At 37.7% G+C, this 13,777-nt stretch overlaps 1 protein-coding gene across 1 annotated transcript in view; it reads right to left on the reverse strand.

Moving 5' to 3' along the window:
- Positions 1–13,777, reverse strand: part of LOC107740360 (CD276 antigen-like) — a 94,893-nt gene that overhangs the window by 68,637 nt on the left and 12,479 nt on the right. The window contains exons 3-4 of the mRNA XM_016552785.1: positions 4,643–4,990; positions 350–483 (exon numbers count right to left, since the gene is read on the reverse strand). Coding sequence (XP_016408271.1) covers positions 350–483; positions 4,643–4,990 — 482 coding nt within the window. The remainder of the gene's footprint in view (positions 1–349; positions 484–4,642; positions 4,991–13,777) is intronic.

Genomic DNA, 13,777 nt, shown 5'->3' on the forward strand with positions numbered 1-13,777 from the left:
TTTGGTTTGACTGTATATATATATATATATATATATATATAATTAATTAAAAATAATTATTAAAAATAATTTTTTTTCACGTTGGCCTGAACAAAAGCAGCAGATGGGCTGAATGAAAACTCATCAGATTCGCAGAAACCACGTGAAGGGCCTGTTTCAGTGTCAGAACGGAGAGTTTGCAGATAAAGCAGCTGAAGCGAGTGAGGGCAAGAAGCAGAGCGATCTACCGCTGCGTTCACCTGGGGACCGGCTCGACATGATTCCCATTAAATTGTTAATTACATTCTAGGAGCTTAGCATAAAACACACATGGCTCAAGATCAGACGGAAATCGTCTGCTGACACGCACCTCAGCAGGGACGCCACACCACAGGCGGGGAGGCTTCTGGGAAACGGGCCGCTCGTAAAGTGTTTGTGTTGGGGTGATGAAGAAATCAGCGCCGTCGTCCCTCGAGCGCACACACGCAGGGAGCCCGAGACCGCCTTATTCCCACAGACAATCTCCATTCAGCAAACACAAGAGTTAGGCGCTGGGCAAGCAGTAAGACGGCTGTGGGGTCGGCGGAACTGATGCCAAGAAGACTTTATAACCTCTAGCTGCTGTCTGACTCTCAACTCAAGACCAGGGCTCGTATTTATCAAGATTCTCAAAGTGCCATTTTAGTCTTAAGTGCTGAGAATTCATTAAATTTACTCCTACTTTCAAACTTAAGTATAAAAGCAAGTTATCAAATTTCTTAAAGCTAAGAATCACTCTTACTCTCCCAGTTCTTTAAGACCGCTCGAGAGGTCTCTCAAGTGGTTAGGAGTTGCCAGCAGGGGCTTGTGATGACGCTGAGGAGACAGAGAAATATACGTGCGCAAATCTTTCAGGAGAGGAAGAATGTTCTTGAAATGTTTGACGACGAGCAGTTAATCAAACGGTTACATTCCCTTAGTTATTCAAAGCGAGTAAAGAACATTTACATTACCAAAGAACATCATAACTGACTTAAGTCTAGTGCGAGTATTATATTCTCTTTAAAGGGTTAGTTCACCCAAAAATGAAAATTAGCCTGTGATTTACTCACCCTCGAGGCATCCTAGGTGACTTTCTTCTTGTAGACGAATCCTATCGGAGTTATATTATAAAATGTCCTGGCTCCTCCAAGCGTTATCATTGCAGTAGGCGGGTGTTTTTTTTTTTTTTTTTCAACAGTCCAAAAGACGTGAAATAAAGCGCGTGCATCCATAATAAAATGTGCCTCACACGGCTCAACTGAAGAGATTTAATCAGATATTATACAAATCTTGCTGTTTCTCTTCAAAATATGTGCAAATTAAAGTCTATAGAAAGTTTGATATTTATTTTGCCTAATATATATATAAGAGTAAAAAGTAGAAAAGTATTAATAAAAAAAAAAAAAATTTAAATAAATAAATTAGGGGTTGACCGATTATCGGCCTGGCCGATTATCAGTGCTGATATTAAGCATTTTTACGATTTAACGGTATCGGTCATTTTCAATAATTGAAAAATTATTTCAAAATAATTTAATTTTGAAATGCGTTATTTGGCTCTGATGCAGCTTGTCGTTACTCACGCAATATGGTATGCGTAATATAATATAAGGTATGGGGCAAATCAAACCCCCACATTGTTACACTTAATGTGTCGACTGGGAACACAACAAGTTTAACAAGGTGGGATAAAAAAAAGAATATTAATAATAATAATAATATTAATAATAGTAAATCAGTTTTTGTGGAAAGTTGTTATAGCCTATGTGAGCAAATTCAGTGCGTTTTAGTCCAATGCAATAAAATTAACTAGCATTTTCAGGAAAAAGATCATTCAAACTTTTATGACTTTCTTTCTTCTGCGTAACAAAGATAGTTTGTTTGGGTTTTTTGTTGTTTTCTATGGTCACCAAATGTTTCAGTTACTAACATCCTTCAAAACATCTTTCTTTCGGAAGAAACAAACTCACACAGGTTTATAATGACACGAGGAGAGTTAACAATGACAGAGTGATCACTTCTAGGTGAGCTAGTCCTTTAAGTGTCACATAAACCATATATGAGAATATAACGATTACAGACGACACACATCCGTGGTGCTAATTGAAAATCTCCAGAACAAGAAACCACTGCAGTTCTTACTCTGAATGTGAACTCAAAATAATCCCGCTAATAAATATTAAGCATTATAATGTAGAAGAGTGAAAATGACACGATTGTTTTTGTTTAATCTTCATTAGACGTACAGAAGCATAGTCGCAGAGCATTAATATCACTTAATTCAGTGCATTGAAAGAGAAAGGCGAGACAGAGAGAGGAGAATGGGAAAATGCCATCTATAGATCATAAATAATGATGTACTCCGGTGAGTCTGAGTGCATTCAGCCATAAAAATAATAACACATATAGCAGCTCCAGCTGAGCGCCATCGATCACAGCAAATCCCAACAATCAATACGACTGGATATTTATCAGGGAATCGCATATAAATGATCGTGCTCATTACTGGGCCTTTGCAGAAGCATTTTATGACAATCCTCAAGATGTGCAACAACATCAATCACACACTGTATGTCATATGCATAATAACACACATTACTGTAAAGTACATAAACAGTACATAATGACAGTGCTTGATATCCGGCGTCCGTTCAGAGGCCCGCAGCACTGCCAGCAATAATATTTCAGTTATAAATATCTGATTGCCGTCTCATATAGATGATATGTATTCTATAGGAGCAGTAGATTCTGTAGACAGTCGATTTTCTAGATTAAAGGACCGCTCGGGTTCAATACGGCTTAAGCTCTATTGATAGCGTCTGTGGCATAATGTCGATCATCACAGAAAATTATTTCAACTTGTTTCTCAGTTTATTAAAAAATGCAACAATAAGGCGCTTACGGTAGAATCACACCAGCAAACGACCAGTCAATTAGTGAGGCTAACTACTTTTAGATTTTTTTTTTGCACATTAATTAGCACATTTTATTTATTTATTTATTTTTCTGTGTGTGTCTTAATTAGTGTGCTGTGCTGATGTAGCTGTGAATTTGGACAGAAAAACGTATCATCAGTCACTCATTCAAAGTCCTTCCAGACCCATAAGAGTTTGGTTCATCTTCCAAACACAAATGAAGATATTTTGAGCTTGATTAAATGCTTCAAAAAGTTCATAAAACAAGTGGTTTAATCCAAGTATTCTGAAGACACACGTTCACTTTATATGATGATTATTAAGTTCAATATTTGTATTTAGGCTTTTAGTTATCCTAACACATAGAAAACAATCATCATTATTACTGAATAATTCAAGTTATGTTTTAACACAAATATAAGGCTCTGTGAGTTACTGTAAGTGGGATGTTTGCTTTAAAAAACTGTGAAAAGTCTAAATTATTATTTGACAACAAATGCTGCTAACAGAGCAGTTTAACTTTAAAGCAACAATCTATAACATTTGATGAATGCATATGAACAAAGTAGCATGTGCATTAATGGTCAAATGATTGGAATGATTACTTTTTTATATATATATTGTTTTTGAATAAAAAGTATCTTCTGCTCACCAAGGCTGCATTTATTTGATCAAAAATACTGTAAAAATGTGAAATATTATTATAATTTAAAATAGCTGTTTTCTAAGTGAATATCTGTTAAACTGTAATTTATTTCTGTGATGCGCAGCTGTATTTTCAGCATCATTACTCCAGTCTTCAGTGTCACATGATGTTCAGAAATCATTCTAATATGCTGATTTGCTGCTCAAGAAACATTTCTGATTATTATCAATGTTGAAAACAGCTGTGCTGCACAATATTTTTGTGGAAACTGATGCACTACTATTCAAAAGTTTGGGATACATAATATATGAAAAAGGAAAACAAATGAATACTTTTATTTAAATAAGGAAGCATTAAATTGATGAAAAGCGACAGTAAGGACATTATATATTTCTATTTCAAATAAATGTTTCTTGAGCAGCAAATCAGAATACTAGAATGATTTCTGAAGGATCATGTGACTGAAGACTGGAGTAATGATGCTGAAAATACAGCTGCAGATCACAGAAATAAATTACAGTTTAACAGATATTCACATAGAAAACAGCTGTTTTAAACTGTAATAATATATCAAATTTTTTAACTATTTTGGTCAAATAAAAGCAGCCTTTAAATGGGGAGTCATCTCAATTATCACCAGTAAAGTATGGAGTGCCACAAGGATCTGTCCTAGGTCCTCTGCTATTCTCCATATACATGTTGCCCCTTCGTAATATTATTAGAAAATACGGGATTAGTTTCCACTGTTATGCTGATGATACTCAACTATATATCTCAACAAGACCAGATGAAACTTCTAAATTTAAAACCACCAAATTTTGCTTAAGTTTAATCGCAACATATGATCATTGCTGTTAATAGTGTTCACCGTCTGTTTGATTGTATGTAATTTGTAACTAACTGCATGATTCTTACTGTACATTTCTGCCATAGTCACCACTAATAACCTACTCCTAAATATAATGTAGAAACTTAACATTTTCTGTAAAGCTGCTTTGCAACGATTTGCATCGTGGAAAGCGCTATACAAATAAACTTGAATTGAAAAGTTGAATGTCCCGTGTGATTTGTGATTGGTTACCTGCGACTTGCATCAGCATGGCTGCGCTGCCGTACGTCTGAACCCTGACGAAACACGAGTAGCTTCCCTCATCCGCCACACGCACTCTCCTCAGCAGCAGTGAGACGTTTCCGGACACAAGCTGATCTGGGAACAGGCTGGTGCGGTTGGAGAAGCGCTCCTCCTGATCGCTCAGCTGATCGCGGCTCTGCCAGAAGCTGTGAACGGCACGCTTGGTGTCCGAGAGCTGCCAGAACACGCTCAAATCAGACAGATTAAACTCTGAGACGGCCGAGAAAGAGCAGTTGAGGACGGTGTCCGACCCGAACAGAGCCACCGCAGGGGATTCTGGGACACGGACGTCAAGAGCTGCAGAGACACAGAGAGAGCGCAGGCATTAGGAAGCATACCTTCATTGATCTTGTCAGATAAAAGAGCTTGATGAATAATGAAAACATATTGTACAGTTCAGAACTCAAAACTTCCTCCTCAGAGCAAAAAGAAGAGCTATAATAGAAACTGAGCTGCAAAAAAACAAAACATCAAAGTTTGTCTGGTTAGGGTGGTCAAGCAAAAAAACATTTTTCTGCAATCACAACCATTCAAAAGAAAAAGTTTTCTGACATTTGTTCTTGCTAACAATATGTGTGTGTGTGTGTGTGTGTGTGTGTAAATATATAAAATACAGTATATGTTATAAAAAAATAAAAATAAATAAATAAATAAATAGACTTTAACGGCACACGCAAACAAACTAATATTGACACACAGTGTTTTTGTCACCATGATGGAGAGACTGAGGCCCTCACTGTGATAAATACACATCAGCATTTCCATATGAGATGAGGATTTGAGTTTCCTAATTATTCTGTCAGCTCTTCATCTAAACTAACAGTAGAGCATCTCATCCAAACACAAGAGACGGGAGAGAAAAGATATTAAAGCCTTCTGAATGTTTGATGGATTCAGGAATAAATGCTTTAATTTATGCATGTGAACTATGATTGATTCTTTAATTTTTTAAGTGTGTTTGATAATTCATGCATCTGAGCGCAAGAAAGAAAAGTCATAAAACATGGCCTTCTTTACTCACACTGGCCTTTCTGCCATCAGAAAACCAAAGTCCTGGATAATAACAGGAACTATGACCAAATCCTGCTGTTCAAGCAATACGGGACTCAGCAGCCTCGAATGACTCTCTGTACGTGACGTTCTCATGCTTTATTTTGGTAATAGCACATTTACAGCATCTCACCATCCCAGCAGGAGGAGCTAGCGACAGGAGCGCTTGACGTCACGGAAACTTCAGGAACGCGTCTGTCCTCAGCGAGCTGCTCACACCATCATTAATGAAGCTCAAATCAACCTCAATCTGCTGCCACACAGGGGACAGCGCTCTGCGTGTGTGAGTGCGTGCGTGCGTGCGTGCGTGCGTGTGTGTGTGTGTGTGCGTGCGAGTGAGTGTGTGTGTGTGTGTGAGTGAGTGTGTGTGTGTGTGTGTCTGAGTGTGTGTGTGTGTGCGTGTGTGCGTGAGTGTGTGCGTGCTTGCTTGCGTGTGTGTGTTGAAGAACTTTCTAAAGTGTGACAATGAAACGGAAAAAAGTCTCTGACTTTATAATATTCCATTATAAAACGGATCATTCCAGTCTCAGATGCTCAAGACTGCGTTGTGCCACAGTATAAGATTTAAATACTTATTTACAATACTGTAGTGTAACTCCATTAAAAAAAAAACAGCTATAAACCCAACATACTACACTGTAAAAATTACTGCATTACAACAAAAATACTGCAGTTTTATGTTTTACAAGAAAATACTATATCATGTTTTCTACTTAAAAATGTTGTTTCTTTGTAATTATTTGTTGACAGGTATTTTTAAGTATTTGAACACTATATAATAACTTGTCAGTTACTGTCTAGTCAGTAAAATTTGTAATGTTTTTGAAAGAAGTCAAGTCACCATTATTTATATAGTGCTTTTTACAATGCAGATTGTGTCAAAGCAGCTTTACAGTATTAAACAGGGAAGTAGTGTGTTGAAATAGTGTTCCGTTCTCCTCTGGCCGGACGAAACCAGCAGTTTAATTCTAGGCTGCAGCAGAGTCAGATTGTGCAGAGGACTCATCTGGTTCCCGAAGTCTCTTCTGTTCACTGAGGCTGCATTTATTTGATCAGAAATACAGTAAAAACAGTAATATTGTGAAATATTATTACAGTTTAAAACAACTCTTTTCTATTGTAATAGATTTTAAAACATTATTTAATCCTGTGATGCAAAGCTGAGTTTCAGCATCATTACTTCTGCTGAAAATCTTTTGTAACATTGTAAATGTCTTTACTTTTGATCAATTGAATGCATCCTTGCTGAATATTGCCTTATTATATTAGTAGTATGAATATAATAAAAGGACTGACTCAAATTACTTTAAGGGAAAAATAAAATAAAATTAAATAAAATAAAATTAAATTAAATTAAATTAAATAAACCATCAGTCTCTCTCTAGATATTAGCATCAGCTTCATCAGGGGTCAAACAAAAAGAAAATAATACTTTTATAAAGCAAAGATTCATGAAATTGTTCAAAATGTGATGTTTATAATGTGACAAAAGATTTCAGTTTCAAATAAATTCTGTTCTTTTAAACTTTATATTTATCTGTAAATAAAATAAAATAAATGTATTAATAAATAAAATGTATTATCTGTAAATAAATAAAATAAAATTAAATTAAATAATTTTGAATTGGAAAAAAAACATACATAATGTCTATATAACTTACTAACATGAACGGCTTCATCCATAAATGCTATATATATCAGCAGCTGATTTATGAAAACAATTAAAAGATTAAAACACGCGCTCAGGCAGAAACAGCAGAAATATCTGGTTCAATAGCTGCAAACTAAAGCACTGAAGAGCAGTGAAAAGAGCTCCAGATCCTCATTCAGACGCTTTAAATGTGAATCTGGCCCGTGTCTGCGCTGAATGCCAGGATTAGGAATTATGTAAGAGAGCGGGAAGAGTCTAAATACCAGCCATGATTGATCTGGAAGACGCTTTCAGCCGAGCTGTAGGTGTGCGTTTGAGCAGAGAGACGGTGGAATAAAGGCTAATCTGAATTTGCATCCGTCACTTTGTGTTAAATGGGTCATAACATGGATTTGTTTTTAACATTTTAATATGTTCTTTGAGGTTTACTTATAAGGTTAATAAAGTTTGTTGCACAAAAAAAATAATAATACTAATAATCATGTGGAAAAATTATTATTTTCAACCCTCATTCTGACCCTGCGGTCTAAAACAAGCTGGTTTTAAAAGGGGCGTGTCCTTTAAGGCTCGTCAGTAATCAGCCACTGTTATGATTGGCTAACGTCACTGCATAGTAAACAATCAACGCCACCTTGCTATTGCATGTTTTGAGTGTAATACAAACATAATCAAAATTAAACGGCTATTTCCAGACAAAACAAAACCCTCCGACACAATCTGGGACGCCATTAACAATAAACTGTCCACTTGTTCCTTACGCTGGGATCCTTCTGATATCTGTACACAGACTTGAACGAGCTGTTTAAACCAAACGCAAACGTTCTTTCACTCCATTTGTCCTGATGACAGACAGAAAGTGAACGCACATCTGTTTACTGTATCCAGTGTAGACAAGATAGCGCAGTGATTGTCATTTCTATTTGCTTTTGACGCAACACTTTTTTAAGTGACTGAACGCCAGTGGGCGGGGCCTATGCTGATGTATTCATCTGGAGGCGTGTTTATGCAAATGAATGGTGCTAGGTGATGTCACCTTGTCCCATTGGATCCAAAACGAGCCGTTTTTGGAGCTTGATTAAATAAATGCTTTGTTTATAATGAGGAGGACGTCTTATGTTTAACTTATGAGCAAATAATACTTTTTGAGCAAATGAAACGTATGAGCAAATAATACTTTTATCAAACAAATATGCATGAAATGCATCAAAAGTGATGTTTATAATGTTACAAAAGATTCTGTTTCAAATAAATGCTGGTCTCTGCTGTTCAGTCCTGGAGGATGTCACATTTAAATACACTTCTGATCTAGTCTACACAGCTAAAAATACTCTACAAATATAATATTGCACTTTCACATTGAGTCAGTGAGTCAACATCACAGCTGATCAGTGCTGCCATGATGTCATTTCCTGTGAGTCACATGACATTTACAGCACAGTTGATTGGCTACAAAATCCCAATGACCAATTAAAAAAATTAAGCTGAGATTATTACGGAAGCCATTTTTGCCACAAAATCAAAAACAAAGTTAATTGTACCTTTTTGTCTCACGATTCAGATTTTTTTTTTTCTCGCAGTTCTGGGTTTAATATCACAATTTTGACTTTTTTTCAGAATTATGAGTTAAAAGCTCAGAAAGCTGTTAGAAATAAACTCAGAATTGTGAATTGTGACATAAAAAAGTTGCAATTGCCTTTTTTATTTTGTATTCTTTGGCAGAAACAAAAAGATTTATCGTAAGATGCAAACTCAGAATCGTGAGATATAAACCCAGAGCAGTAAGACAAACTCAAAATTCTGCGATAAACTTGCAAAAGCAAGAAAAAAGTCTAAATTATTATGGCGGAAGCAAGAAAACAAAATTGTGAGATATAAACTGAGAAGAAAGAAAAAATAATCAAAATCCGAACTGTAGGTAGACGCAATTATCTTTACTAAATGGTGAAAATGGGCTCCCACAGATGATGTATTTCAGCAACAACAACAAAAATGGTAAATGTTTTTGTAAGAGTGAGTATTTGTTCTCTTTCTCCATCTCTCTCTCCGTCTCTCTCTGTCCATCATCATCTCCATCTTTCATAACACAGGCGGTAAAGCATGAAGGTTCAATGCGTGGTGTTCAATAACGGAGAGTCCTGCTGCTCTTCTGCTAATACAACAAACCCTTCAGACCGATATCAGCCCTGCTGAAGCTCAAAGGCCAATAAGCACATGCACAAACAGACAAAGCCTGGAATAACAGCGCTCAATACCAGCGAGAAACACAGAGCTCAATATCTACCTGCAGAGAGACACGCAGCTTCATTTGAGAGCTCGATAAGAGACGCTATCAGACCTCCATCAGTCCAGCGGCAACATTACACACATACATACGCACACACACACACTTACACACTTACACACACACACGCACACTCACACACGCACACATGCACACAAACACACACATGCACGCACACACACACGCACACAAACACACACATGCACACACACACGCACACACACTCACAACAGAAGTGTGTGCACCTCATTAGTGGCTGTATTCAATCACAGCGGTGAGGCTCTATCGCCCTCCAGTGATAGAAACACAACATAGCAGCAGGAAACCTAACACCATCAACAAACCAGACTCTCTGTAGACACTGAGAGATGTGATTACACAAAACTCACTGAAACCATGATGCAGGACTGTCATGAGAGGTGCTGGGGGGTTTAAACTGAGCTATATGGTTGCTAGGGTATTCTGAGAGGTTGCTGGGTGTTCAACATGGTTGCTAGGGTGATCAAGACATTCGATAGGGTTGCTTGGATATTTTAGATGCTTAGATGCTAGGATGTTCTGGATGGTTGTTAGGTGGTTGCTATGGTATTTTAGGGTTTTTCTACGTCTTCTGTGTGATATTTAGGTGGTTGCTAAGGTGTTTTGGGTGGTTGCTAGGTGGTTGTTAGGTTGTTTTTTTATGAGTTACTATATGGTTGCTAGGGTATTCAGGGTGGTTGCTTTGAGATTGCTGGGTGTTCAGTGTAGTTGCTAGGGTGACCAAGGCATTTGATAAGGTGTTCTGGGCGCCTTCTATATTTTACATGCATTTTAGGATGTTCTAGATGGTTGTCAGGTGGTTTCTAGGGTGTTCTGGGTGGTTGCTAGGGTATTTCAGGTGCTTTCTGGGGTCTTCCGGATGTTTTTTGCTTGCTAGGGTGTTTTGGGTGCCTTTATGGTATTCTGGGTTTCTGGGTGTTCTGTGTGGTTGTTAGGTGGTTGCTCTGCAGTTGCTGGGGTATTCTGGGTGGTTCTTAGGTGGTTGCTCAGGTGTTCAATTGTCTTTAGGGTGTTCTGGTGGTTGCTAAGGCGATCAATTGACTTGAGGGTGTTCTGGTGGTTGCTATGGTATTCTGGGTGGTTGTTAGGTGGTTGCTAGGGTGTTTAATTGCCTTTAGGGTGTTCTGGGTTGTTGCTATGCAGTTGCTTGGGTATTCCAGGTGGTTATTAGGCTGTACTAGGTGGTTGCTAGGGTGACTGCTAAGTGGTTGCTAGGGTGTTGTAGGTGCTCAGATTTTCTGCTCATTTTATCGTCTGTCAGGCTGAAATGATGTGTTTTATCACTCAGAAAAGGTAATTGCACGCCTCTCCTCAACAAGCAACACAATCTAAGGCATCAGTGATGCTCACAGCACCCAATAAAGCCCTAAAGACACCGCTCACACTCTAATACACAGAATAAAACTCCAATTTAACTCGGAGCCTTTAGATTTTCAATTCTCACTGTCAGCGGCCTACAGAAGAAGTCATTTGCAAGGCCATGTATCTGACGGAGCGCTAGAGCATCACCTCAGCGACATTAGCATCACAATGCATCATGGGTAACACCGGACCACACATAGATCAAATCATCTGTATGTGAGAGATTGATTTCCATGTGAATGAGATTTATGGCTCTGATATTGTCCAAACATAATAACATCTCAGTGTGTCACATGATCTCCAAATGCGCCGTTCTCCTCTCTTTCTCGGAGATGAAGTTCTGCTCAAAGGGCTTTATTGGTCTGATAGGATGATATTGTCAAATCATAATGACATTCACTGAGTAAATATCATTTCATAAATATCCAGCTCTCTCTCAGCTGACGCAGATGAGGCTCTGACATAAGGCTGAAACGATTAGTCGACATTATCGACAACGTTGACAATAAAATTGTCGACAAATATTTTTTGTACAACAACAACACCATCATCATCAACAACAACAACAGCAACACACATCATCATCAACACCATCATCATCAACAACAACAACAGCAACACACATCATCATCAACACCAACAGCAACACACATCATCATCAATATCATCATCAACAACAACAACAGCAACAACAACATTGATACACAACAACAACACCATCATCATCATCAACAACAGCAACAACAACAACACACAACATTGATACACAACAACAGCCGTTCTCCTCTCTTTCTCGGAGATGAAGTTCTGCTCAAAGGGCTTTATTGGTCTGATAGGATGATATTGTCAAATCATAATGACATTCACTGAGTAAATATCATTTCATAAATATCCAGCTCTCTCTCAGCTGACGCAGATGAGGCTCTGACATAAGGCTGAAACGATTAGTCGACATTATCGACAACGTTGACAATAAAATTGTCTACAAATATTTTTTGTAGTCGAGTAGTCGTTTGATCTCATGTGACCTAATGTAAGAGCCTGCAATAATGCGGTTTGACCAGTGTGGCGCTGTAGCACAAGTCTGTAATTCAGCCCTCCTGGATGCAATTCAAGAGAAGAACACACAGCGCTTCAGAGCAAACGCAGTCGAACCGGAAGCTGCTGTGCGCTTTCCTCTCAATAACAAAATAAACAACAAAAACGGACAGCGGTGAGAAAGCAGCAGTTAAGAAAGCATCTGGTTACAGCGATGTGGATGTTTGCATGAGCTCTGCAGTTCAGTACTCCAGTAAAGTCCAGTCACGTTTATTTACATAGTACTTTATGCAATAGATGGCCTTAAATCAAGCAGCTTTATAGTTTTAAACAAGAAATACCAGAGTCAGTGTCGCTTTCAGTTAGAATAGCAACTTGATTTTCTGTTATAAATCGGCTCTCCAGTGTGGAGCTAGCTAATGATAAATATTTTTATTAGTGGAAATAAAATATTTCACTAAAGTGATAAAGTAATGAAGCTTGATCTAGCTCATGACTGTTTTGATTATCATAACCTTATAAGGTATTTTAAGAGAGATTATGTTGTGAATAAAATAGTTTATCTAAAAATAAAGCGTCGTATCGCTTACCTTTATTTTGTTTCTTATCCATATGACTTACAAAAGGAGATGTCAGGCAGAATGATGTGTCATTCAGTTACTTATTCATATAGCTGAATGAGAGAGTTTCTCTGTCTGTCATCTCATTTTGTGTGCCAAATATATTTAATTGTATAAATTAATTGTACAATAATTGTAATTACATAATATGATTTTCAAAAGCTGAAGTGATTACCTTTATTTATTTGTTAGAATATGTACTGTATAACAGTATTTTAACTAATTGCAAAAGCTGAATAAACAAAGTCTACTGATTAATCAGTGAATTAATCGACAATTAGCGTTAGACACGCTAAAAAGCACATATAGCATAAAATTACACAGACTGAAAACATAATACGAGCTCATGGAGTAAAACGTATTATCGGCTGAGCAGTGAAGTGTGAGGTTATGAAGCGTCTCTGTTCTCTTTTAGAGATGCACGGCATGAATGATCATCTCGGTTTCATGTGTGGAGCTAATCTGGGTGAAAGGCCAATGATCTTGCCTTAAGCCTGAAATTATCAAAGAGAAGCCGCACACGGTTGAGCGTGACTCTATATTCATTCAGTCTCATGTGCGGTACAGTGCGTCCTTGTGCAGACAACAGCCTCAGGGAAAACAACATCCTCACGGCCTGCAGGAGCACAGCCTGGAGCTCCACAACATCATCATCAACAACAACAACAGCAACAACAACACACAACATCATTATCAACAACAGCAACAACACACAACATTGATACACAACAACAAAACCATCATCAACAACAACAGCAACAACAACAACATACAACATTGATACACAACAACAACACCATCATCATCAACAACAGCAACAACAACAACACCATCAACAACAACAACAACAACAACAACACCATCATCATCAACACCATCATCAACAACAACAACAGCAACACACATCATCATCAACACCATCATCAACAACAACAACAACAGCAACACACATCATCATCAACACCATCATCAACAACAACAACACACAACATTGATACACAACAACAACACCATCATCAACAACAGCAACAACAACAACAACA

This window comes from Sinocyclocheilus rhinocerous, unplaced genomic scaffold, assembly GCF_001515625.1.
Source record: "Sinocyclocheilus rhinocerous isolate Xijiao unplaced genomic scaffold, SAMN03320098_v1.1 scaffold1006, whole genome shotgun sequence".
Lineage (NCBI taxonomy): Eukaryota > Metazoa > Chordata > Actinopteri > Cypriniformes > Cyprinidae > Sinocyclocheilus > Sinocyclocheilus rhinocerous.